We start from the raw sequence: 23,567 nt of genomic DNA on the forward strand, positions 1-23,567 counted from the left end.
GGCACTGTACTGAGCTCTGGGTGGATACAAGCAAATCGGGTTGGACACAGTCCCCATCCCACATACAGCTTGCAGTCTCAATCTCCATTTTACAGTTGAGGTAACTGAGGTCCAGAGAAGTGAAGTGACTTGCCCAAGGGCACCCAGTTAAAAAGGGGGCAGAGCCCGGATTAAGATGCAGGTTCTTCTGGCTCCAAGGCCTGTGCTCTATCCACTAGGCACTTACTGAGAAGAACCAACTGAGAATCTCTTGGGTTTAAACTGTAAGTTCTTTTTTTTTTAATGGTTTAAGTACTTTCTATGTGTCAAACGCTGTACTAAGCTGTGGCAGATACAAGATAATCAGGTTGGACACAGTTGCTGTCCCAAATGGGACTCACAGTCTAAGGGGAAGGGAGAAAAGGTGAGGAAACTGAGGCACGGGTAAGTAGAGTACAGTCCATATCACAGAGAATGTGGCCAGCTAAGGATACCCCTTCTACTCCGTGAGCCAGGCCTGGGGCCCACTTGTTTCCTGGGACTGCTACCCAGGAGAGCCATACCTTGGTCATGCAAGCCTGGGACGCTTCCTTTTCCAACAGGGCCTGGGCAGTCTCCACGTGGCCCTCTCGTGCTGTGATGTGCAGGGGAGTGTGGCCAGCCGTGGTGGCCAGGTTGGGGTTAGCACTGTTTTCCAGTAAAAGCTTGACCATGTTGGTGTGGCCGATGCGAGCGGCACAGTGCAGAGGAGTCTGGTCATCCTGAGGAGGGAGCAAAGAGACAGGGTAGAACATCATGCTCTGGGCTGGCCGCCGAGCCCCCTCAGAGCCAGGAAGGAGCCAGGAAGGAGCCCTCGGGGAGCCACGTCCCAAAACATCCACTTTGGCATGAGGGCTACTGGTCTCTGCCAGAGCATGGTTTGATGGGATAAGGGCCGCCAAACTGGACAGCTCATCTTAAAGACCAAAATAAACCATCCAGTTGGGCTTCCCTGAAGTTCACAAAACATCTGCAAGGCAAAGATGCCCCTCCCCACTCAGATCCCATCACCAACCCCCTAGGTGACAGCTGTACTTGATTTCATAAAATTTGAGTGAAGCCTCATCCTGCCCAGGGCAGCAGCAAAAGCCTCCCCATTCTCTTTCCTCCATTTGTCTGAATTCCTAAAGAACCTCTTCCTCCATTAATATTAATAATAATTGTAGCATTGTTAAGCACTTACTGTGCGACAGGCACTGTACTAAGCGCTGGGGTGGATACAAGCAAATTGGGTTGGACACAGTTCCTGTCCCCCATGGGACTCACAGCCTTAGTCCCCACTTTACAGATGAGGGAACTGAGGCACAAAGAAGTAAAGTGACTTGCCTTAGATCACACAGCAGACAAGTGGCAGAGCTGGGGTTAGAACCTAGGTCCTTCTGACTCCCAGGCCTGTGCTCTATCCACCAGGCCAAGCTGTTTCCCTAAGCATTAGGAAGAGCCCCCATTTTGGACTAAGGTCATCCCAGGTTTGAATTATATTAATGCTTCTCTAGCCCAGTGTCATCATCCCTCTAGTCACATTCCACCCCAGACTATTACCAGCCATCTAGAATTTACAAGAGACACTTGTAGTGGCAGTCACAGGAGTGAGTCATGGACCAGGGAAAGATGGGTTTGCTTTAGGAGAAGCGCTCTGAACTGGCTAAGCAGAAGCTGGCTGTTGTGCCTAGTGTGGTTAAGAGGAGGGAAGAGAGTGACCTCTTTAGTCCTGAGGCAACTGACCCCACAGTTTAGTTCTAGGCCCTGTTTCCAAAACCTCCACAGAAGTATTTTATTATACTGATGTAGTATTGCCTAAATGCTTCCCCTTTTCTTTTAAACTCACCTTGGCTTTGGCGTTGACTTTGGCTTTGTTCTGGAGCAAATATTTTGCCACTTCAGTGTGTCCGGCCCGGGCTGCCATATGCAGTGGGGTCTCTACTTTCTGAATTGAGAAAACAACAAAAGGGCTTATTATATACTCTGGATTTCCATGGGACTCACACAAAGGGCAGAAAATACAGCTCACACTCAGTGCATTAGATCCCAAGAGGCAGAATTTCCCCAGCTGGCAGCTCTTTCTGCCGTGTGTGTGTGTGTGTGTGTGTGTGCACGCGTGCATTATAGGCATCTCAGATGCATGGGACCTGGTTGGGCAGATAAGCAGTAGAGGAGAGTTGTTTCTATGAGCACTACGAATTGAATCCCAAGGGCTACTGAAGTCTTGAGAATGAACCGAGTATAAATGCACATTCAGGTACAATACATGAAAGTTCAGGCATATTCCTTCCAAGCAAGTTTCTTTCTTCACCACCCTCACCTTTTATTTTGACTCGACTCTGAAGCTTAGAGACTTTAAGGAGCTTAATGAGGAAGAAAGTAAGTACCTACAGGTACAGAAAATGTCAAGGGAGGAGGTCCTAGGAAAGCCAATTAGAGCTTCTCTCTCATCTCCTGAAGATAAGATGCCCGTCATCCCGAAAGTGAGGGCAATATGTGCCCCTCGCTGGCGACTCACCACATTGGAGACGTTAGGGGACGCTCCCCGCTGCAGGAGGTTCTTCACAATGGACAGGTGCCCCATGAAGGAAGCTACATGCAGGGGAGTCAGTCCAGACTGTGAACACACAATAGAGATGTATAAGGGCAGGCACATAATTCCCCACTTACAGGACCAAAGACTAGGTGAGGAGAATCTGTCCCTTACAGTCCAAGGTCATTCTGTTTCTGGAGGTCATGGGCCATGGCCTGACATGATGCGGCATATGACCATCACCTCCTGGAAGGGGAGTCTGTGCCTTCGTCCATGGGTCCTAGGAACATGACTGGAGCCAGCCATGACATCTATCCTTCAGGGGGCCTTGGAGAAGCAATGTGGCTCAGTGGAAAGAGCACGGGCTTTGGAGTCAGAGGTCATGGGTTCGAATCCCTGCTTTGCCACTTGTCAGCTGTGTGCCTGTGGGCAAGTCACTTAACTTCTCTGTGCCTCAGTTACCTCATCTGTAAAATGGGGATTAAGACTGTGAGCCCCACGTGGGACAGCCTGATTCCCCTGAGTCTACCCCAGCACTTAGAACAGTGCTCTGCACATAGTAAGTGCTTAACAAATACCAACATTATTATTATAGGAGCTAGCCATGGGACCTGTCCATCAAGGAGTATGACCGGAACGAGCCATGAGACCTATCAGGGAGCCCAGCAGGAGCCACAGACCCATATATCAGAGTGCCCAGCAGGAACCAGACATGTAGACCTATCCTTCAGGGAGTCTGACAGGAGCCAGCCATAGGACACTTATGTCACGGAGCCTGGCAGGAGCCACCATGAGACCTGTCCATCAGGGAGCACAATAGCAACCAGCTATGGGACATCATCAGGGAGCATGATAGTAGCCAGTTGCAGAATCTGTCCATCAGGTAGCATGACATGAGTCAGCCATGGGAACCATCCATCGGGGAGTATGAGAGGATCCAGGCATAGGACAGCCAGCCATGGGACCCGTCCCTCAGATGAGAATGAGGACATATTAGTGGGCGCCGTGGGGCCCTGAAGAAGCAGTTGGCCCCAGAAAATCTGTTCAATGTTTGAACTGTTTCTGTGTGCCTTATGCAATGTGTCTGCTATGGACTTCATTTTTGATGGGTGGACTCCTTGCCCATGGCCTGTCCCTCAGTTTTAGATTGGTAGTTCTGTGAGGGCAGGGACCCTGTTTGCTCATTTTCATTGGATTTTCCCAAAGCCTTGGCTCATGGTGCTTGGCACCCAGTATGGTGTTTAGTAAACAACTGTGAATGAGAATGGCAACAAAGAGGTCAAAAGACCATGCCCAACACTTCCTCCCTCAAAATGGTTTCAGAAGTAACTGTATCAAGTAAATGACATTAACAAGACAGGGCAGTTTCTTGAAAAACAGTACCAGAGAAAAGTCACTCTAGGGTCAATTCTGCTCTCTCTAACCCTCAGAAGTCCTCTTCCAAATGAGAAGGGTTACCTACCACTTGTCCTTTGTTCTTGACTTTGGTGGTTCCTCTGTTCCCCCACCTCTTGCCCCCTCCTGTCATCACCTGTGTGTCCCCAAGGGTAATGTGGAATGAGTAGGCCAGGACCACAGACTTCAGGCTGGGGGAGGGAGGAAGAGAGAAGAAGAGGGAAGGCCCGTTGTCCTGTCTGTCAGCCAGCCTACCTCTGTGACTGCATCGATGGAGGCCCCGGTCTTGAGCAGCAGCTCCATCACCCGGATGTGGTTCTTCTTACAGGCAATGTGCAAGGGGGTGAAGCCATTCTGCAACACCAGAAAAAGGGGGCAGACCCTCAGGAACAGAGTCAAGGAAAATCTGGAGCAGGGCTGATTCCCAGCCACACCTGGGTCACAAGTAGCCCACCTCGGGGCTCAGGGTGGGGCCATGAAAGGGAGCCCGTTGATGACTCCAGAAACCCTTTCCTTAGAGTTCTCATTGGAATTCAAGTTAAAAACTAATGGACTGATTCATGTCTATCCTCTGCAGCACCAACACTTTCATTTTTTGCATTAAAATTTAATAACTAGAAGACTAATTTTATTTTGTTCCATCTATGAATTTCAATGAGCCACCTTTCCGAGGAAGGTCTGACTTCCCCCCTCCCCCTCCAGCATGCTGCTATAAATGGTTGCCGTCGGTAGTGTAAGCGCCAGCCTTATCAGACTCTTCGTAGCAGATTCCAGCAATGCGGCAAGAGTGTCCAGAGGATCATCCGCGTGCAGAAATTAGGCTTCAAATGGCTAATTCCAGCCTGCAGCTTGGACCCTCACGGTGGCTTTGAGAACTCTTGGAGTTGCCCTGGGCATTCAAACGGAGGCTGAAGTAGTTACTTCAGCCTGGGTCTTATCCTGTGGTCAGTTGTGGAGACCTCTGGGGGCAGGATCAGGATGGGTCTGCTGCCTCTTGCCTCCTCCCACCACAACCCCAGTTCCGCCCAGTCCATCGAAATACCTGCTTCAGCTTGAAACTCACCCCCACTGATGCGACAATGAATTCTTGAACCTCTGTGGTCATGCTAGGGTACTTACAAGTTACCCTGGAGTTTGAAAGGGGGCAGAGAAGCCCAGAGCAGCAGATCTGCCAGACCTGGCCAGAGCTGCCTGTGGTTTGCTACAGTTTTCAAAGTAGAAAAACAACAGGCAATTGTTCCGCCGGCCTGGCAGGCTCTCAGTTGCATCCCACCAATGAGTCTCAAACTCCAAGGAAGACTATTCATCTAAAATATTATCTTTCATTTAATTTTGTGCTGCACTTTTCACTACAAGGACCCAGAAGGTCCTCATGCAGACAAATTCACGTGACTGTTTCAAAAACGCTCCTGTGACTGTGACTCCGCATGGCACCCCAGATTTGGGGTCTTCATCGCCAGGACCAGACTCAGGCCCAATGCTCTAGCCTCCCCAACTGCTCATCACTCACCAAAGCCCGAGAGTTTGGTTTGGCCCCTTTATCCAAAAGTAGCTTAGCCACCCTGTGGTGGCCACAGTGGGCTGCGACATGGAGTGGAGTTAGGTGATCCAGGGTGATGTCGTCTATCTCTGCGTTGTACTGAAGCAGGAGTCGGACACAGTCAAGATGGTCTCCCTGAGCCGCCATGTGGATTGGGGACAAGCCATTCTGCATTGGGGGAAACAAGAGAAACTTCAGGTAAACAAGACAGTGCTTCAGGGCAATGAACTAGTCCTGGGGATGTCGTTTCTCCATTCCCGGCACACAGCGATTATCTCCTGTATATTCCCACTTCTCAGGCAGCTTCTCATTACAGTTAAAGTCAGAGAATTAGGAAATGCCACTAGCACTGCCTAGCTGTCTGCGAAAAGAGGATTACTCAGAGGACCAATTTTCATAATCCAAGAAATAGAGGATGCTGTTGAAGCTGTGGTGAATCACACTAAACTGAAGAACAGAATCACATTTTTGTTTTTACAGAGGTGAGTGCCTAATCCAAGTCCTCGGGCTTAGTAGAGGCAGGGCTTACAGGGAGACCCGGAGCAGCACCTCTTAGTTACAGGAATGGAGATCAGCGCAAGGCTTCTGTTTTTTGGGGGGTTTTTTATGGTATTTGTTAAGCACTTACTATGTGTCAGGCACTATACTAAGTGCTGGGATAGGTGTAAGGAAATCAGGTTGGACATGGTCCATGACCCAAAGGGGGCTCACAGAAGTAATCCCCATTTTACAGATGAGGTAACTGAAGCAAAGAGAAGTTAAGTGACCTGCTCAAGGTCACACAGCAGACAAGTGGCAGAGCTGGGATTAGAACCCAGGTCCTTCTGATTTCCAGGCCCGTGCTCTATCCACTAGGCCATGCTGCTTTGCCTGAAAATACTGAGGAACTAGCTGAGCTTCCTACCGGCTGCCTTGCTGGGGCTACAAACCTCAGGAACCTGGAGATGAACGATAAAATAGATCATGTGTGGTTGTCCTGCAAAGTGTCCATCTAAATGACCCTCTGTGCCCTCCCAAACCACAGCAACAGATCTTGAAGGAGAGGAAAAAGGGAGTATAGGGGAAGGCCAAGAAGGTGAAGGAATCCAGACTGTCCCATGCTACTACTGGGTACAAGAGTCATTTCTCTAAAACACAGACTGGAAGGCATCGCACCCTTCAAGAAGTTTCTAGTGCTTCTTGCATTAAACACAATGTCTTAGGCAGTGTGATCTAGTTGAAAGACCATGGCGTCAGGAGTCAGGAGACCCAAATTTCTATCCTGGCTCTGCCCCAGCCTGCTGTGTAACATCACTTAGCCTCTCTGGGCCTCAGTTTCTTGATCTGTAAAATGGGTATCTGCTTGCCCCACCTCTTGGATTGTGAACCCCCAGTGAGGCTCAGAACGAGTTTGATCCGACTACTAGTTCAGACCCCAGTACATGGCACATAGGAAACACTTTATGTCTCATCATTGGCTTTAAGACTCCCAAGAAACAGGATCTCTCTTACCTATCTGATCTCTTCTCTTACAGCAGCCCAGCTTTCCCTCTCCTTATTAACGTCCCCTTACTATCACTCAATCTGGGTTCTCTGGCTTCTGATGCATTGATTCCTCCATTTCCCCTGCCAGAACACACTCTTCCTACCTCCACTTCACCAAACCACATCCTTCCCCTTCTTCAAAAATCTCCTCTAAAGCCACCTCCTCCAGGAGGCATTTCTGATGCATCCCTCACTTTCCTAGTCAGGCCATGCCACCTGCCATCTCAGCCCTCAGGTATTTATCTGTCAATGTTAGGTTTTTGTATTCTTAAAAATCTATTATTTTTATCTATCCCCTCACTTTTAACTAGGGTATCTTTAACAACTCATGTCTGCTGTCTTCCCCAATAAATAATAATAATAACTGTGGTATTTGTTAAGTGCTTACTGTGTGCCAGGCACTGCTCTAAGTGCTGGGGTGGATATAAATAAATCAGGCAGTATTCTGTCCCTGTCCCACATGGGGCCCACAATCTTAATCCCCATTTTATAGGTGAGGAAACTGAGGCAAAGATAAGTTCAGTGACTTGTCCCAGGTCACACAGCAGACATGTGGTGGAACCGGGATTAGAACTCAGATCCTTCTGACCCTCAGGCCTGCGCTCTATCCACTAGGCCACACTGACTGTGTATTAGTCACTAGCTCCTTTAGAGCAGAGTTTTTCTGCAGTCATTTCCTTCTTGTGCACGTTCCCCAAGTGCCCGGTTCACTGCTCTGCATGCAAAAGGCACTTAATGCCATTGAGGCTGACCCGGACCCAGCCACCAACCAACCGGCAGGCAGTCAGCTCTGGTTTCCTCTTGGACCTGGTGTGAGACTCCCTCAGGCATTTAGAGGTCTTGCTACTGAAACCTGGAAGCAGATCACCGGACAGAAAAAGGCTCAAAGCACGTTTGGGTTTGGCTCTAATAACAATAATAATAATAATAATGTCAGTATTTGTTAAGTGCTTACTATGGGCGGAGCACTGTTCTAAGCACTGGGGTAGATACAGGGCAATCAGGTTGTCCCAGGTGAGGCTCACAGTCTTAATCCCCATTTTAGAGATGAGGAAACTGAGGCACAGAGAAGTTAAGTGACTTGCCCACAGTCACACAGCTGACAAGTGGCAGAGCCGGGATTCAAACCCATGACTTCTGCCTCCCAAGCCCATGCTCTTTCCACTGACCCTGCTGCTTCTCTAGACTGTAAGCTCCCTCTAGACTGTAAGCTCATTATGGGCAGGGAATGTGTCTGTTTATTGTTATATTGTATTCTCCCAAGCACTTACTACCATCCTGTGCACACAGTAAGTGCTCAATAAATACGATTGAATGAATGAATGAATGAATGAATAAATGGCTCTGCGCAGAGATTCAGACACACCTTGGTCTTTGCCTGGATGGGGGCTCCGTGGTCCAGCAGTATCTCCGAGATGCGCACGTGTCCATTCCGAGCAGCACAGTGGAGCGGCGTCAGCTCATCCTGAAAACAAAACTCCAAGGTTAGGGGTCATCCAGACCCCGGGATAACATGCGCTTCCACCCCCGGGCCCTTATTGGTGTGAAGAACAGGTGTTTCCACAATGGCAGGCTTAACTTCAATTCCATCTCACTGTTCTAAGCTATGCACTGTTTTGTTCGGGCTCCCCTTGCCTAGCTAATTAGGTCACCGAGCTAGTTGACAGAGTGTCCCAAGAACCTCCTTGAAGGCGGAGATTCCCCAGGCCACATTTCTCCTGCCTGCACTGGGCAGGAACCAGGGCCCAGGGCCAACCACGTACCTTGGTCCTCGTTTCTATCTGAGCCCCTCGGTCCAGCAGGAGTCGCACCATGATTACGTTCCCCCGGCGGGAAGCGATGTGCAGGGGCGTGATGCCATTCTGGAGGAAGGGAGATTAGAGAGAAGCAGTGTCAATGACCTCTCTTGTCACACTCCCACCCTGGATGGCTGGGAGGTAGTACGAACAGCAGCTCTGATCCAGGTTTCATCAAACTCAGAAAGCCACTTGTCTCTTAAGGGTGATTTCAAAACACATCAGGACTTGATGCTGAAGAGGTAATCACCCCAAGTGTTGCAACGGCGGCTCCCTGAGCTCGAGATGGGGAAAACAGACCCAGCACTGCCAGACTCCCAGAGGCAATGGCATCTGCACCACTCTGCCCTACAAGACAGGGTCATTAGAGATTTTTTTCTTTCTGTGTCATCAGATATAGAAGGAGCCAGCCAAGAGGCAGGTAGTTAAAAACCCTGCAGGAAAGAATAAGAAGATCATAGCCGTTCTCCGGCAATATTTTTCAGCTGGACCATCCAAGCTCATTGGTAGCTGTTGCTGAAATCCCTACGGCCAGAGAAGCAGGAAGCACTTGGATTCTTCCCAAGCAAATGGTCTTCTAAGATGTCAGGTGTCAGGCATCCGGAAACCTCTCTCTTCCCAACCCTCTCACCAGCGATCCAGCTCCCCTAAGGCTGTAAATGTGTTGTGAGCAGGGAATGTGCCTGTTACATTGTTATAGGGTACTCTCCCAACCACTTAGTACAGTGCACTGTACACAATAAAAGCTCAATAAATATGATTGACTGTCTGACTGAGGCCCAAGCTTGTACCTGTGGTGTGAAGTTGACACTCGCTCCCCGATTCAGCAATAGCTGGGCCACGTTGAGGTTCTCGTAGTGAGCTGCAATATGCAGCGGAGTGAATCCGGTCTGCAATAAGATGGAGAAGAAAGACGAGTCAGAGCAGTCTTTGGACAGGGTTATCTAGACCATGAAAAGTGGGATATTTGTCCACTTCTGCCACAAAATCTGTCCAGGAATGTGTGGAGAGATGAGAAGTGTCCAGAGGGCAGTGATACAGATGAAGGTTATTGAATGTACTTTGAAGATTACCCAGATGACAGAGGAATAAGAAAAAGTGCCATCTCCAGAGAGATTGTTTGCTTCAGGATAAGTGGGAAAATCTCCCTTTGATTTCCCACGGGGTAGGCTCACCATTAGGGCACCGGGTTTGGGACAATCTAAGTCTCTTTCATCAGTAGTTGGTGTTACTGAAACTGGTGAAACTCGAGAACCAATGAGGGGAAGTAATGCAGACATCTCTGATCCTAATTCCGGAGATGCACACTTCAGCTACATTCAGTCAGTTGTCAACTATCCTGTTTGTAGATTACCCTGTTCCTTGGAGAAGAAGCAACATTGGCCTGGTTTAGAGAGCACGGGCCTGGGACTCAGAGGAACTAGTTCTAATTTTGGCTCTGTCCCTTGCCTGCTATGGGACCTTGAGCAAGTCATTTAATTTTTCTGGGCCTCCATTTCCCCATCTGTAAAATGGGAATTAAATACCTCTTCTCCTTCCTACTTAAACTGTGAGCCCCATGTGAGACAGGGACTGTGCCTAACCTGGTAATCTTGTTTTGACCCCAGTAAATAGTAAGTGCTTAACAAGTACCATAATTATTATTATCTACTCTCCTCTCCTTCTTTGCCTACCCTTAGCCATTTCCTTGTTCATTAGCACCTCCCCTAGAGGGCAGAAAAGGGAAAAGAGAGGCAGGAAATTCAAATTTATCAAATTTCAAGTGCAGAGCCAGCCGGTGTGAACGCTTCTCAGAAAGGCTTGGAGCAATAATACCATAACCTTCACATTTGTTGAGGATATTTGTACTTCGTAGTAACTGTGCTGAGTTCTTCCAGGCAATCAATTACATTTCTATTAAGTGTAAACTGGAATGAATGCAAATGCCCAATTTGTTTGCTCTTCCATTTGTTAGAGGTTTAGTTAACCAATGCCCGGGCTTGCCCCATCTAATGAAAATAATTTTGATAATTGCTAGGCACTTACTATGTGCCAGGCATTGTACTGAATTCTGCAGTGAATACAAGCAAATTGGGTTGGACACAGTTCATGTCCCACATGGGGCTCACAGTCTCAATCCCTAAATTAAAGGTGAGGTCACTGAGGCACAGCGAAGTGAAGTGACTTGCCCAAGATTACATAGCAGACAAGTGGCAGAGCTGAGATTAAACCCATTCATTAATTCAATCGCATTTATTGAGTGCTCACTGGGTACAGAGCACTGTACTAAGTGCTTGGGAGAGTATAACAATAAACAGACCTATTCCCTGCCCTCGAAGAGCTTGCTCCTAGGCCTATGCTCTATCCACTGTGGCATACTGCTTGCTTCTCAATCTCCCTCGGTAGCCATGCTGATGGCATTTTCTGCCCTGGCGCTTGGCTTCAGTCCTCATCCAGCCCCATCCCCAGGCAAGACCATGACCCCAGCCACGCCCCCAGCCCCATTCCAGCACCTCTACCCCCCAGCCAGAGCAGCACAGCTCGGATGGACGGGAGCCACCTTGGAGAGCACATCGGCGTTCGGGTCGTTCTGCAGAAGAACGGCAGCGGTCCTCGTGTCATCATTGCGGGCGGCAATGTGCAGGGCGGGAAGGCGCACCTTGCCCTTCGTCCCATAATTGATCAGGTGAGCAACCACGTTCTCGTGGCCCTGCTGCAGGGCGACAGCCAATGGTGTGAAGCCATCCTGGCCAAAAGAGAGAAGGGAAAAATAAGAAAGGGAGAAACTCCTGGCAAGAGTCCTTTACTGGGCTGGGAGTGGATTTGCTATATAAGTAGATGAAACCACACAATCCACAAATCGGAAGGAGGCAAATTCATTCTTTTGTATTTCATTCAATAGTATTTATTGAGCACTTACTGTGTGCAGAGCACTCTACTAAATGCTTGGGAGAGTACAATACAATAAATAGACATTCCCTGCCCACAATGAGCTTCCAGTCTAGAGGTTAACAATTAATGATATGAATGGAACACCCATGGTCTGTAAAGAACTGAACTAAGCCATTAGGTGAATTCCTCTAGACTGCAAGCTCCCTGTAGGCAGGGAACATTTTTATCAACTCTGTTCTGTTGTATTCTCCCAGGTGCTTATTACAGTGCTTTGCACAAAGTAAGTGCTACCCTTGACTGATTAATTTGACAAGAGTAAAGGACATGGCCCCTGTCTTTGAGAGGCTTGCAATCTAACAAGGTAGGCATTCAGATGCAAATGATTTGCAAATAGTGGGAGCAGGAGGAAAAATTAAGGTACAACTGGTAATAACAAAGGCATGGGTAAGATGACTTGATAAATAAATTGAAAGAGTGCACTGATTGATATATACGTAAGTGCTAGGGATGGCTGTTTGGCTGTGATGACTGGGGATGATGGAAATTGACTGGGGAATGCTTCCTGAAGGAGGCAGGATTTCAGGATCGTGGAGATGCTGGGGAGAGCTGCAGTCTTGCAGCACTTGACCCATCCACCTCTGCAACTGGGCAGGCTCTTGCAGGCTCAGCAGCCATCTTAAGTAGGTCTGGTACGGGCGCTATCTTAGAACCTCCCAGGCAGTAAGGTCAGGAGGAATGCAATTACAGAAGCTGGCTCTGGGGTTTTCCTGCTAGCCCAGGGCTTCAGCTACTTATGCCCTGTGTCAATCTGGCTCTGGGTTTGGAGGAACTAAGTGAATTAGGCTAGTGGACCACACTGACACACAGATTCATTTCTTGCAGTGAAGATGCCATAACACAGGGATACTCACTTCTGTGGCCACATTCTGATTAGCTCCATTCTCCAGGAGAAATTTAACTACTTCTAAATGGTTTTCTTGTGCTGCCATGTACAGAGGTGTAAAGCCTTTCTGCAAACAAAGAGAATATTTAATTATATTTATGCAAGGGGCTGGGATTCTCAACTCAAATTCAGAAGTCCCAAGGCACTGGACAAGCAGTATGGGGGGGAAATCATTCCCACAACAGGGAGTGCAGCTATCTGTAGGAGGAGAGCACCAAAATGTCCCCAACTTAGTCTTTTCTTTTGTTTCCTTGTTTTTTTTGTGTGTTTGTTAACCACTTTCTATGTTCCAGACACTGTACTAAGTACTAGGGTAGATACATGATAATCGGATTGAACAATCCTTGTCCCATATAGAGCTTGTCATCTTCATTCCCATTTTGCAGATGTGTCAACTGAAGCACAGAGAAATTAAGCGACTTGCTCAAGGTCATGCAGAAGACAATTGGTGGAGCCATTAATAGAACCCAGATCCTCTGACTCCCAGGTCCATGCTTTATCCATTAGGCTGTACTGATTCTCAGTCTTGAACAGGGGAATGAACATTTCTAGTTTTCAGTTTGATCACAAGAAGAATTTTGGCATGCAGAATGTAAATATCTCAAATGAATGTAGCAAGAATACTCAGAATAGCTCCCTCTGCTCCCTACCCTCAATGGGGTCCCATATATTAGCTACAATGACCCAAATGTCCAATACTTAATTTGTGATCTCCAATGAGGGCACAGCTGCTTGTGAGACAAAAATCAAAGAACAATACACAAAATAGGGAATGTTTGGAAACCCTTAGTCATAATAAACCATTTCTATTCAGTATGGGTCCAGGATCTAGGCCAGAACTCATCAGCAAAGTTCTTGATGATTTCATGTAAACGGTCAAAATGGGCAGTGGGCTGGAGAATAGTGTACCCAGTGCACCTAAATGTGGGTTTTGTGTTCTAACAAAAACACACTTTAAGGCAAACTTCCCTTTAGAACTCACGGTGATGATGTGACAGTACTAAACTCATACACACAAACTATTGTTTCCAGACCCGTGGCATCCTGTGTCTGGACAGGCCCGTGTTAATGGATAAATATCCCCTAATTCCCTAACAATGTTCTAGCCAATAAGTGCTGTGACCTGGGTGTGCTATAGTCCTTACCTACTTTTCCTAGTAGAGACTGCCATGTTACCTTTAAGGCAGATGAATTCAGCCAGAGTGGGACTGTATAAAGGGGGATGTTACCTGAGACTGAGCATTGACATTTGCTCCATAGTTAACAAGTTCCCGGACCACTTCTTCTTGACCTGCGAGGGCAGCAATATGCAGAGCTGTGTTCCCTTTCTGAAACACATTATGGAAGAGCAGTTGATGTTAAGTTGCAGGAGGAGCCGTGTATCATCTGTGAACGATCAATGTGTGCAAACGAAAGAGCCATATGTGTGGTTCTGGGGGCTAAGGGGAGGGTGAAAGAAGGACCAGGACAGGAAAGAGGAGTGTGTTCTCTTTGTGGAAGGATGAGGTAAAGACAGTGTGTATATGTTGATGAGTCAGTCTTCCTAAACACTATTAAATGAAACAGAAAAATATCCTTCCTGGACAACGGGAAAAAAAACTCCCAAAACAGAAGGCTTGATGCCAAAGTGAATAATGTCCCTGAAAAAAAATTCTCAAGCAGATCATCATCCTGAGGATGTTGAGTATCTGAGGAGGCCCTTCAGAGTCTGACACAAGCAGACAGTGCTGCTCTGGACGCCTGCCTCTTTCTAAGGTTCCCTGGACCTACTTTTCCTTGGGTCTTTATTGCTGCAGGCTTGGCTTTTGCCTCTCAGGTACCAAGAGCAATGGACCTGAGGGCTCTCGGCCGAACCAGAAAGATCAGGGAGAGGGCACCATTGGTTCCTGGGGTCTTGGCATCTACTTTTCTATTTGGAAAATGCCTTAAAGGCCTAAAAGTTGAAAGGTATTCTTGCCAGCAAAAAACCCGAGGAAGGGGAGGGGAAGAGAATCACTCAATCATTTATTTACTGAATGCTCACTGAGTGCAGAGCACTGTACTGAGCGTTTAGGAAAGCACAATATAATAGAGTTGGTAGACATGATCCCTGCCCGCAGGGAACTTACAGTCTAGAGGAAGCTTAAGGAAACCAGAAAGGGGAAAAATCCAAATAGAGGCAGCATATGGGGCTCTTTGGAAAAACTGCAGGATTCAGGGAGGAAGTAGAAAAAGCTAGAAAAGGAGCAAGAAAAGAGGAAAGAGAAATGAGAGGAAGGAAAATTAAAAAAACCAAGAAGAAAACATAAACTGATTACAAAAGGAACTAATGAACAAAAAGAGGTGGGGGCGGAGGGGAAAACTACTAGAGAGTGATTAAACGAGAAAATAAATGCAAACCCAAGGAGAAAATTAATTTTAAATTAAAAAAAAAACCAAGGTGAAGAAATCATGGAGAATCTTAAGAAAGTAATGTTAATGTTCACTTTTCTTGATACAGAAGAACTTTACCAGGTATGTCTATCAAAGAGGTCAACGAGCTTCCAGTCAGGCAGGCCACTGGGAAGTGCCATCTGAGGATTTTAGAAAGGGGGTCACCCTGGTTGATATCACTTAGTACTGGGGTTAGGCACAAGCTAGTGCAAGAAGGGCAACTTTTCCAATAGGCTTTGAGCAAATGCACCAATGTCCTTTGGGGAAGTCCAACCCTGAGCCTTTCAAATAAGTGGAATCGAAGACCACAGTCAGAACGAAAAGACTTGAGTCTGCCTCTTAGAAGCCGATAGCAGTCCAGGTCCAACCTTGCAAGACAGCCCGGACTTCACTTTGGGACATAAGCTTACTCTGAAGGAAAATATGGATTTGTCTCCCATAACGAAACTTAAAGACACTGAGTCAGGCAGGACAAGCTTGCCCATTAACGGCAAGCAGGCCAGCACTTGAGCTTTTCCTGTCTATAGGCAACTTGGACAGCAGAGGTCGGATCTGCCTTCCTACTTTGCAGTTCAGGCAACAAACAGACTTAAATGAGCATCACCTTAGCACCAAATCCTAACATAGTAAATTTAGAGTTGAACAAGCTGGAAACATCACATGCCATGCACTATGGTATTTGTTAAAGGGAGAAAGAATCTTCCTCACTCAGGTGAGGCCCTGAACAATCTGAACAACTCTGCATATATAAGGAAGGGCTTGTCCCTTTGATTAAAATAAAATTCCATACATAGAAGGCAGTCAGTTTCATTGAGGTTTACAGAGAATTGAATTGTAGCTCTTGTTCCTCATGCTTTGAACATTAATTCATTTGTATCCCCAAATATTATTTCTTGAGGTGGTGACACTTTAGGAAAGTGGAATATGACAGGCTTTGGGGCCCCTTTGCATTACTTTCTTCCTTAAAGGACCAAACCTACAATAATAATATTATCAATAATAGCAATAATAATAATTGGGATATATTTTAAGCACTTACTATGTGCCAAGCACTGTACTAAGTGCTGGGTTAGATAAAAGATAATCAGGTTGGACAAAGTCCCTGTCCATCCAGAGGTCACACTAATATGAATCACCATTTTACAGATGAAGAAACTTAGGCACAGAGAAGTCAAATGATTTGCCCAAGGTCACCCAGCAGGTGAGTGGTGAATCCAGGTCCTCTGATTCCCAGGCTCCCGCTCTTTTTCACTAGGCCACGCTGCTTCTAAACCTTAGGCTTGACTTTAGGCCCAGGAAGACAATAGAATTGTGTCCTTTTGAGTCTACATTCTGCTCCTCTGGTGGATGGGGCAGGACTAGCTATTGCGTGCCCCTCAACATGGATTATGTCATGAACAGTAAATTAAGAATTTGATCAAGTTTTCAACTTATTGCTTGACCTATCCAAGGGTCAGAGCTATCTCACTCCAGAAGCAAAGAGGTTTTCCCACATAATGCAGAAATCCTTCTGGGTTACGAAGTCCTTAATTTACCAATGCCAATGAATGATTTTTCCCAGCGGTCCTGGAGTCCAACATGTAAATTTTTGGCACTTGCATTGGCCTCTCCAGAACTTTCTAGAGGAACCTGGATGGTCTTCTTCCTAGGATGGGCTTTTACCCACCCCTTGCCTCATGGAGAGGAAATGAGAGGATCCACCAGTTTTCACAGGTTCCTTCTTGCCGTAACCACAGTCCCTCTCCCATCTTACACTCATGTGAAAGTTGCTACACAGAAGAGGTGCCTTTCAGCAGCAGACCATTTTGTTTCATGCAGTCTTTGTAAATCCCCCCAAAATGGGTCACGTCGTAAGCCCTTAGTTAGAATGGTGGTTCAAGCATTATTCAGTTGGGTTTTGGGCTGAGTCAGCAACGGCTGGGGAACAAAAGCAATTGGAAGACACTGGGAAATAGACTTACCCCCAAGAAAATTCTGCAGGGGACCGAGAACAAGCTTGCCCTAGCCCTACGTCACAGGAGAGAAGCTCAGGGGGAGGAGTTTGTAAGCGGCTCTTCCTTCTCAGCTGGCTCTCTCAGCGTGAAGTAGCAGCTGCCCTTGAAGGAGCCAGGAAAAATCATTTAGCTGCATTTTGATCCACAAATTCCAGTTTTCTCCATTTTGGGGGAGTTAGAGAGTTTGGGAGGAAGAGTTAGAAATGGAAAGCCGAGTGAATGGAAATGGAGACGAGGCTGAACACGATTGAGATCTTAACACAACCTTCGTTAGCTTAATAGGTGAAGGGCAGAGTCTGCAAGATGACCTAACCACTCTGAGGAACAGTGGGGGAGTGGTGGTAATGGGTGGGGGGTGTCCCAGAGGGGAAGGGAGAGAAGGGGAAGAATGTCAGAGTTTTAGGTTTTTACATTTGCCAAGTGTAGTTTGTGGACTTGCTTTTCTGATTAAAAGCATTGGTGGGATCAGATGAAGCCAAATCTCTCTTCAGATTCTGAGTTAATGTCTGGTTTTGGTTTCCCCTTTTTCTCTTGGTGATTATCTGAAAATCATATTGGTTTTTGAAATTTCTATAAATAAAAGCCCACACTGAGTGTTCCCTCACAAAATAACAAAGGGGAAATTCAGAGACAGTAAAAATTGCTGAAGCAGAATGTCTCTGCAGCTCTTGGACGACAGCCAAGACAAGGGCGCTTTCTGGTGCAAATGGAAAATTGTCAGATGGCTTGATTTTTGCAGCCAGGTATTTGATACTATCAGAAGAAGGAAATAATCGCAGCCCCTTCATCCCGAGGAAGAGGAATGGTGGAAACAGGCAAGTTTGTCACTGAGCTGGAAAAAAAAATATCTGACAAGCACATTTGGAGAGCAACTCAGAGGATTTTATAATAGAGGTGCAAAGATTATTTTTACATTTTTTGGCAATGACATGAAAATTACTGAATTTTACCTTACAAGATGATTTCACCTTATTTCACAATATTTGAGGACTCACTTTAAGCCTTACATTACATTTGGCCTGCATTATCCTGTGCTCTCTGCTTTAAAAAAGCTGCAAATGGATTGTTGTTAAGAATGAAGATTCATGTCAAATGTGAAATCACTTAATAAACCAAACTAAAAACGTGAGGTTAGAGGAAAATAATTTGAGAAGAAAAAGTGAAAGAATAAGTAAAAGGAAAGGAAGAAAAAACAAGAACTCAGGAAATAGTATTTTGGAAAGCTAAAATGTTTCTTAGAAACTTTACTGCCAATTCAATAAGCAAATAAAATTCAGTTCCTAAAATGCCTTTTGTAGTTGCTGTCTATTTTTAGGTGAGATAAAGATTTGACAATAGCGCTAAGTATTTCTTTTCAAAGTCTCACAGGGTATGACACCTGGATCTTTGAAAAAATACTAGGAGTAAATCACATCTGAGTGGAAGAGACATCATGACATTTTGTATTCTTCCGCACTTGAAAATGATATCCCAACTGGCTAGAGAGTGAAAACCTTAGTACAAGAGGGAAAGTGATGCTGTGCCTACACTTCCAGGTTTTCTGGCTAACTTAGGCCAAAAATTTTAATTTGCTCAATTTTAATTTTAATTTGCTCAAGCTTCAGTTTAAAATGTTCACAGATTCTGCCTGGCCTTGAACAGTTCTATTAAAACACGGCTTTTTAACCAGCTAATGAAGGAGGTATGGGCCACAGAACTTATGTATATATCTTAAAATTATACATTATGAATTATTTATTCATATTAAAGTCTGTCTCCCCCTCTATACAGTAAGCTCATTATGAGCAGGGAATGTGTCTTAATATTGTGCTCTCCCAAGTGCTTTGAACAGTACTCTGCACATAGTAAGTAATAAATACCACTGGTTGATTGATTGATAGGAACTTTTTGTTGGAATTTGGCATGGCAGCCTGGAAAAGCAAAATTGTGTTCATGGAGACAAGACTGGGTTTACAGGAGCAACATATCATGTGTGCCTCCTGATGGGCCTAGAAATTGGGCTGATTGAAAGCTGTTGCCCAGGGCTGTTGATGACCTGTCCCATTCTCACACCCCGATTTGTTTCTGGACTGCCTGAGCTCCAGAGACTTCACTGAGCCCACCTAATGATAAAGCAGGATGGGGGAATGTATAAAGGGGAAAAGAGGAAGCAGTCAGATTAATGCAGGGCAGTGGTGCATTCTTTGGGGCCCTGCGTAGCTTCTGGGGTGCCCCTGCATCAGCCATATCAGAGTGTGTGTTGGGCTGAGTAACTCCCAGAAGTTCCTTAATTTCCATCACCTGGTTTTAGTCTGCTCCAAGACAAAGAGCCACTTGTAGTCAGAAAGAAGGGCAGTCGTCAGTTAGAGGAGATGGAAGCCAAATAATTTACACTTTTCAAAATCCCCTCCTCCCCACTGTGATCTCCCATGGGGACCCCAATCTCCCTGTGTCCCTGGCCCCCTTGATTCAGACCTGGAGGAGGGGAGAGAAAGAGGAGAAATGGCATTTCTGGGCAGGAGATGGGTAGATGGAAATGCCTGAAATGTTATTTGTCCATCAGGCAATTTGCTGCTGTTCAGGATCCCTGAATAGTGAATGGAATAGTGGTGGAACTTGCTTTATGCAGCTCTAAAATTGTTGGGGTCATCTGCGAAGCTCAAACATCACTATTGCTAAATTGACCTTTTTTAAAATGGTATTTGATAAGCACTTACTATATGCCAGGTACTGTGCTAAGCATTGGGGTCAGATACAAGATAATCCATGTTTCACATGGATCTCCCAGTCTTAATCTCCATTTTACAGATGAGTTAACTGAGGCACAGAGAAGGTAAGTGAATTGCCCAGGGTCACAGAGGAGAGAGGTGACAGAGCTGGAATTAGAAGCCTGGTCCTTCTGACTCCCAGACCCGAGTTCAATCCACTACATCACACTGCTTAATGTGGGGCAGATTCACAGGTGGAGAACAATGCTTACTTTGGAAACTTTCTCTCTTCAAACATGCTGATTCAAATATTCCATTGAGTGTCCCAAGTTGGTTAAACAAATATCTGGAAATGAAAGGGTTTTACTTTCTGAACTCTTGTTCTGTGAGGCAGCACAATCAAGTGTCCTCAGAAAATACAAGGCTTATGTTTGAGGATAGAAACCTTGGAATTATGACAAGCTGGAGAGTAATAAATTCCTCCTGAGTTTCCAAAGGGAGTCTCTGATTGCAGGATTTTTGTTTTACAGTTTCCTATGCTTTCAGCCACCTGCAAAGATTTGCAGAAACAGGCTGGTGACCCAAAGGAAAAGAACAAATCAAACAGGCATGTCAGGAAAAGCTAATGGAGGACTGAGTCTTATTGCAGGTGGATAGAATGCATTAAGTGTGGAGAGGTTCCAAAGGCAGGCTTGAGTTTCCTAGGGGACCAGCTTCCCCGGTCCTCGGGAGACTTACCTTAGTTGTTGTTTCTAAAATGATTTCCTTGTGTAGAAGCTCAGCCACCATTTTCACGTGGCCCTCTTTAGAAGCCAGATGTAAACCATTCAACCCATTCTGCAAAGAAGAAAGAGTTAGAACAGAACAGGATTAGTCAGACTCAGCATCAAGAAGGAGCAGGGGAATGCCAACTCCGCAAATGAAAGGTTTGTGAGAGAGAAAAGGAAAGCATTTCAATCTCTAAAGCTGAATTTAGACGTGGTTGTAAATTAGCATTCTTAACACTTGAGGCACTTCCCTCTAGATGTAAACTTGTTGTGAGCAGGGAGCCTATTAACTCTGTATTGTACTCTTCGAAGTGCTTAGTACAGCGCTTTGCAAACACTAAGCGTCATAAATATGATTGATGGATTGCCATGCCTTTTCCTTTCACCTTACAGGAATAGAGGGAGGAAGGGCTCTTCACACAGTACTTTACCACGGAGCACTAGTTAGAAGATGATGCTTTCACAATGGGGCACATTTTGTCCAAGAGGGGAAAGGGTATGTCCTACAGCAGTAGAAAATGTGCTTGAGTTGTTTTTGCAATAGTGGTGATGGTCTGCACCAAGCCATCCACATTCTCTCACATCGTCCCCCTGGTCTCAGAATCCTCTGTTGCAAGAGGGCTGGTAGAGAGAACGGGTCACAGCCTGTGGTCACAGAGCAGAATATTTCTGAAGCTCAGTAACAGTAACTGCAGGACTCAAGATCAAAGAACAACTCCAAGTTACAGGTCACTTTAACCACTGGAGAAGCAGCATGGCTTAGTGGATAGAGCACGGGCCTGGGAGTCAGAGGGCAATGGGTTTTAATCCTGGCTCCGCCACATGTCTGCTGTGTGACTTAGGGTAAGTCACTTCACTTCTCTGGGCCTCAGTTACCTCATCTGTAAAATGGGGATTAAGACTGTGAAGTGTCCTATGTGGGACAGTGACTGCATCCAACTTGACTAACTTGTCTCTACCCCAGCACTTAGATCATTGCTTGGCATATAGTAAGCGCTTAACAAGTATCATCATCATCATCATCATCATAGGAAAAATTGGGCTGCCTTCAGGGTAGCCTCTTCAGTAGTCAGGGGGACCACCATAGCCATCATGACTGTGTCTAATACAGCTGACTGAACATCACCTCTCTCCACCTCATCCACACCATTGCTCCTGCTTAAAAATTGCCTCTGAAATCCTGGGGGCTAAGATGACCCCAGTAAAGGTGGGGAGAAGGGCTTTGATGACCAGAAATTTTAATCGATCCTGAGGTGGCAGGGGATGGGGGAGCCAGGAGGAACACTGTAAGTCCAGTAAGAGTGTCTCCCTCAGTGACCAACCTTTTCTTGGGTGGAGTAGCATGCTTCAAATCCATGGTAATAATCATAGAACAGTGCTCTGTACATAGTAAGTGCTCAATAAATACCATCGATTGATAGAACAATACTGGGAAAACTCTACCTAGGTAATATCAGTGTCTGAACTAAACCTTTCATTTCAAGGCCAGAAAGGTGTTAAAAAAAAAGAAATGGAAAGTTTTCTATTTGTTTTGCTATTTATTTATTTTTTTGTTACTTGACAAAGGATACAGAGCTAGTCAGTCCCATAAAATGGCTCCAGGGGACCCTCCAGACCTAAATATCCATTTCCCAGCACTTGCCCAGCAAGAGCTGCTCTGGGTACTGAGCATCTCCACTGGACAGCAAACTTTATTCCTGTAAATCTAAATAATCCAAGTCCCAAAGGAGATTTGCCAAGGACTGACAAGTGCTGCTGTCTATTACCCAAACACCAAGCCTTTCATCATTAAGCCCTCAGACCCGTTGTCTGCTGTCCTCAAATAGCAAATTGAAGATGTCCCTCGGAAGGTGTGGTGGCAAATCTTCAGGCTCTTTAAATACAATGGGGTGGTTTGCCAATTCATTCGATGCCTTGCCCCAAGCTGCTGAGACAGGGAGGCCTCCTTGTTAACTTCAGAGGTTCCCCTCCTTCTGGAAAGACTTCCAGAAACACACATACACAAACACACTGCCCCCGAGAGAGATTTGAACTGCCCCTGAGGTGTCTAGCACAGGTGACCAGCTGACCCTAAGCTTCTAATCCATGACAAAGTTATTTAGCTGGTCAGTCCCTGTCTAGTCTCCCTCTGCCTCAGCTTCTGAATACCTTAGCTGGGAAAGAGTTCCATGCTTACTGGAACCTGGGAGGGGAATCCATCAATCAACTGTAGATACTGGGAGCTACTCTACTCTATTAAGTGCTTGAGAAAGTGCAATATAACAGAGGTGGCAGACACGTTTCATTTGTTAAGACTTACTATATGCCAGGCACTGTTCTAAGCACTGGGGTATACACAAAGTAATCAGTTTGGACACAGTCTATGTTTTACATGGGGCTCACATTCTATAATCCCCATTTTACAGATGAGGTAACTGAGACACAAAGAAGCTAAGTGGCTTGCCCAAGGCCACACAGAAACAAGTGGCTGAGTCAGGATTAGAACCCAGGTCCTTCTGCCTCCTAGGCCTGTGCGCTAGCCATGAGGTCACATTCTGGTGGATTAAGCAGAAATGGGGCCATTCATATAATTCTTTTTATGGGTGAGCAATTTCCACCTACTACTTGAGTTCACCAGCTTCTCCCCTCTTCTTCAGTTCCCCCTCTCTTTTTTTTCCTCTTCTGGTTAACTTTTCATTCTTTAATTTTCTTTCTTCAAGATTGGCCACAACTTCAAATCACCATTATCGGCAGGATATTCATTTTCTGACATTTTAATAATGTTGGTATTTGTTGAGCGCTTACTATGTGCAGAGCACTGTTCTAAGCACTGGGGTAGATACAGGGCAATCAGGTTGTCCCACGTGAGGCTCACAGTTAATCCCCATTTTACAGATGAGGTAACTGAGGCGCCGAGAAGTGAAGTGACTTGCCCACAGTCACACAGCTGACAAGTGGCAGAGCTGGGATTCGACTCATGACCTCTGACTCCCAAGCCCATGCTCTTTCCACTGAGCCACGCTGCTTCTCTATCACTATACTAAATAATGGAGTTTCTCCAGAGCATCAGAAGAGAGCCACTACCATGAGAAGCAGTGTGGAGTAGCGGAAAGAGCACGGGCCTGG

At 46.1% G+C, this 23,567-nt stretch overlaps 1 protein-coding gene across 4 annotated transcripts in view; it reads right to left on the reverse strand.

Annotated features, from left to right (window-relative positions):
• The window catches only part of ANK1 (ankyrin 1), a 214,361-nt gene that overhangs the window by 54,695 nt on the left and 136,099 nt on the right, over window positions 1-23,567 (reverse strand). For all 4 annotated transcript variants that reach the window (XM_029064844.1, XM_029064843.1, XM_029064842.1 and 1 more), the window contains exons 3-14: window positions 20,434-20,532; window positions 13,832-13,930; window positions 12,571-12,669; window positions 11,328-11,513; window positions 9,580-9,678; window positions 8,756-8,854; window positions 8,359-8,457; window positions 5,439-5,636; window positions 4,184-4,282; window positions 2,519-2,617; window positions 1,847-1,945; window positions 543-740 (exon numbers count right to left, since the gene is read on the reverse strand). In XM_029064844.1, coding sequence (XP_028920677.1) covers window positions 543-740; window positions 1,847-1,945; window positions 2,519-2,617; window positions 4,184-4,282; window positions 5,439-5,636; window positions 8,359-8,457; window positions 8,756-8,854; window positions 9,580-9,678; window positions 11,328-11,513; window positions 12,571-12,669; window positions 13,832-13,930; window positions 20,434-20,532 — 1,473 coding nt within the window. The remainder of the gene's footprint in view (window positions 1-542; window positions 741-1,846; window positions 1,946-2,518; window positions 2,618-4,183; window positions 4,283-5,438; window positions 5,637-8,358; window positions 8,458-8,755; window positions 8,855-9,579; window positions 9,679-11,327; window positions 11,514-12,570; window positions 12,670-13,831; window positions 13,931-20,433; window positions 20,533-23,567) is intronic.

The sequence above is a fragment of the Ornithorhynchus anatinus genome, chromosome 5, assembly GCF_004115215.2.
Source record: "Ornithorhynchus anatinus isolate Pmale09 chromosome 5, mOrnAna1.pri.v4, whole genome shotgun sequence".
Classification (NCBI taxonomy): domain Eukaryota; kingdom Metazoa; phylum Chordata; class Mammalia; order Monotremata; family Ornithorhynchidae; genus Ornithorhynchus; species Ornithorhynchus anatinus.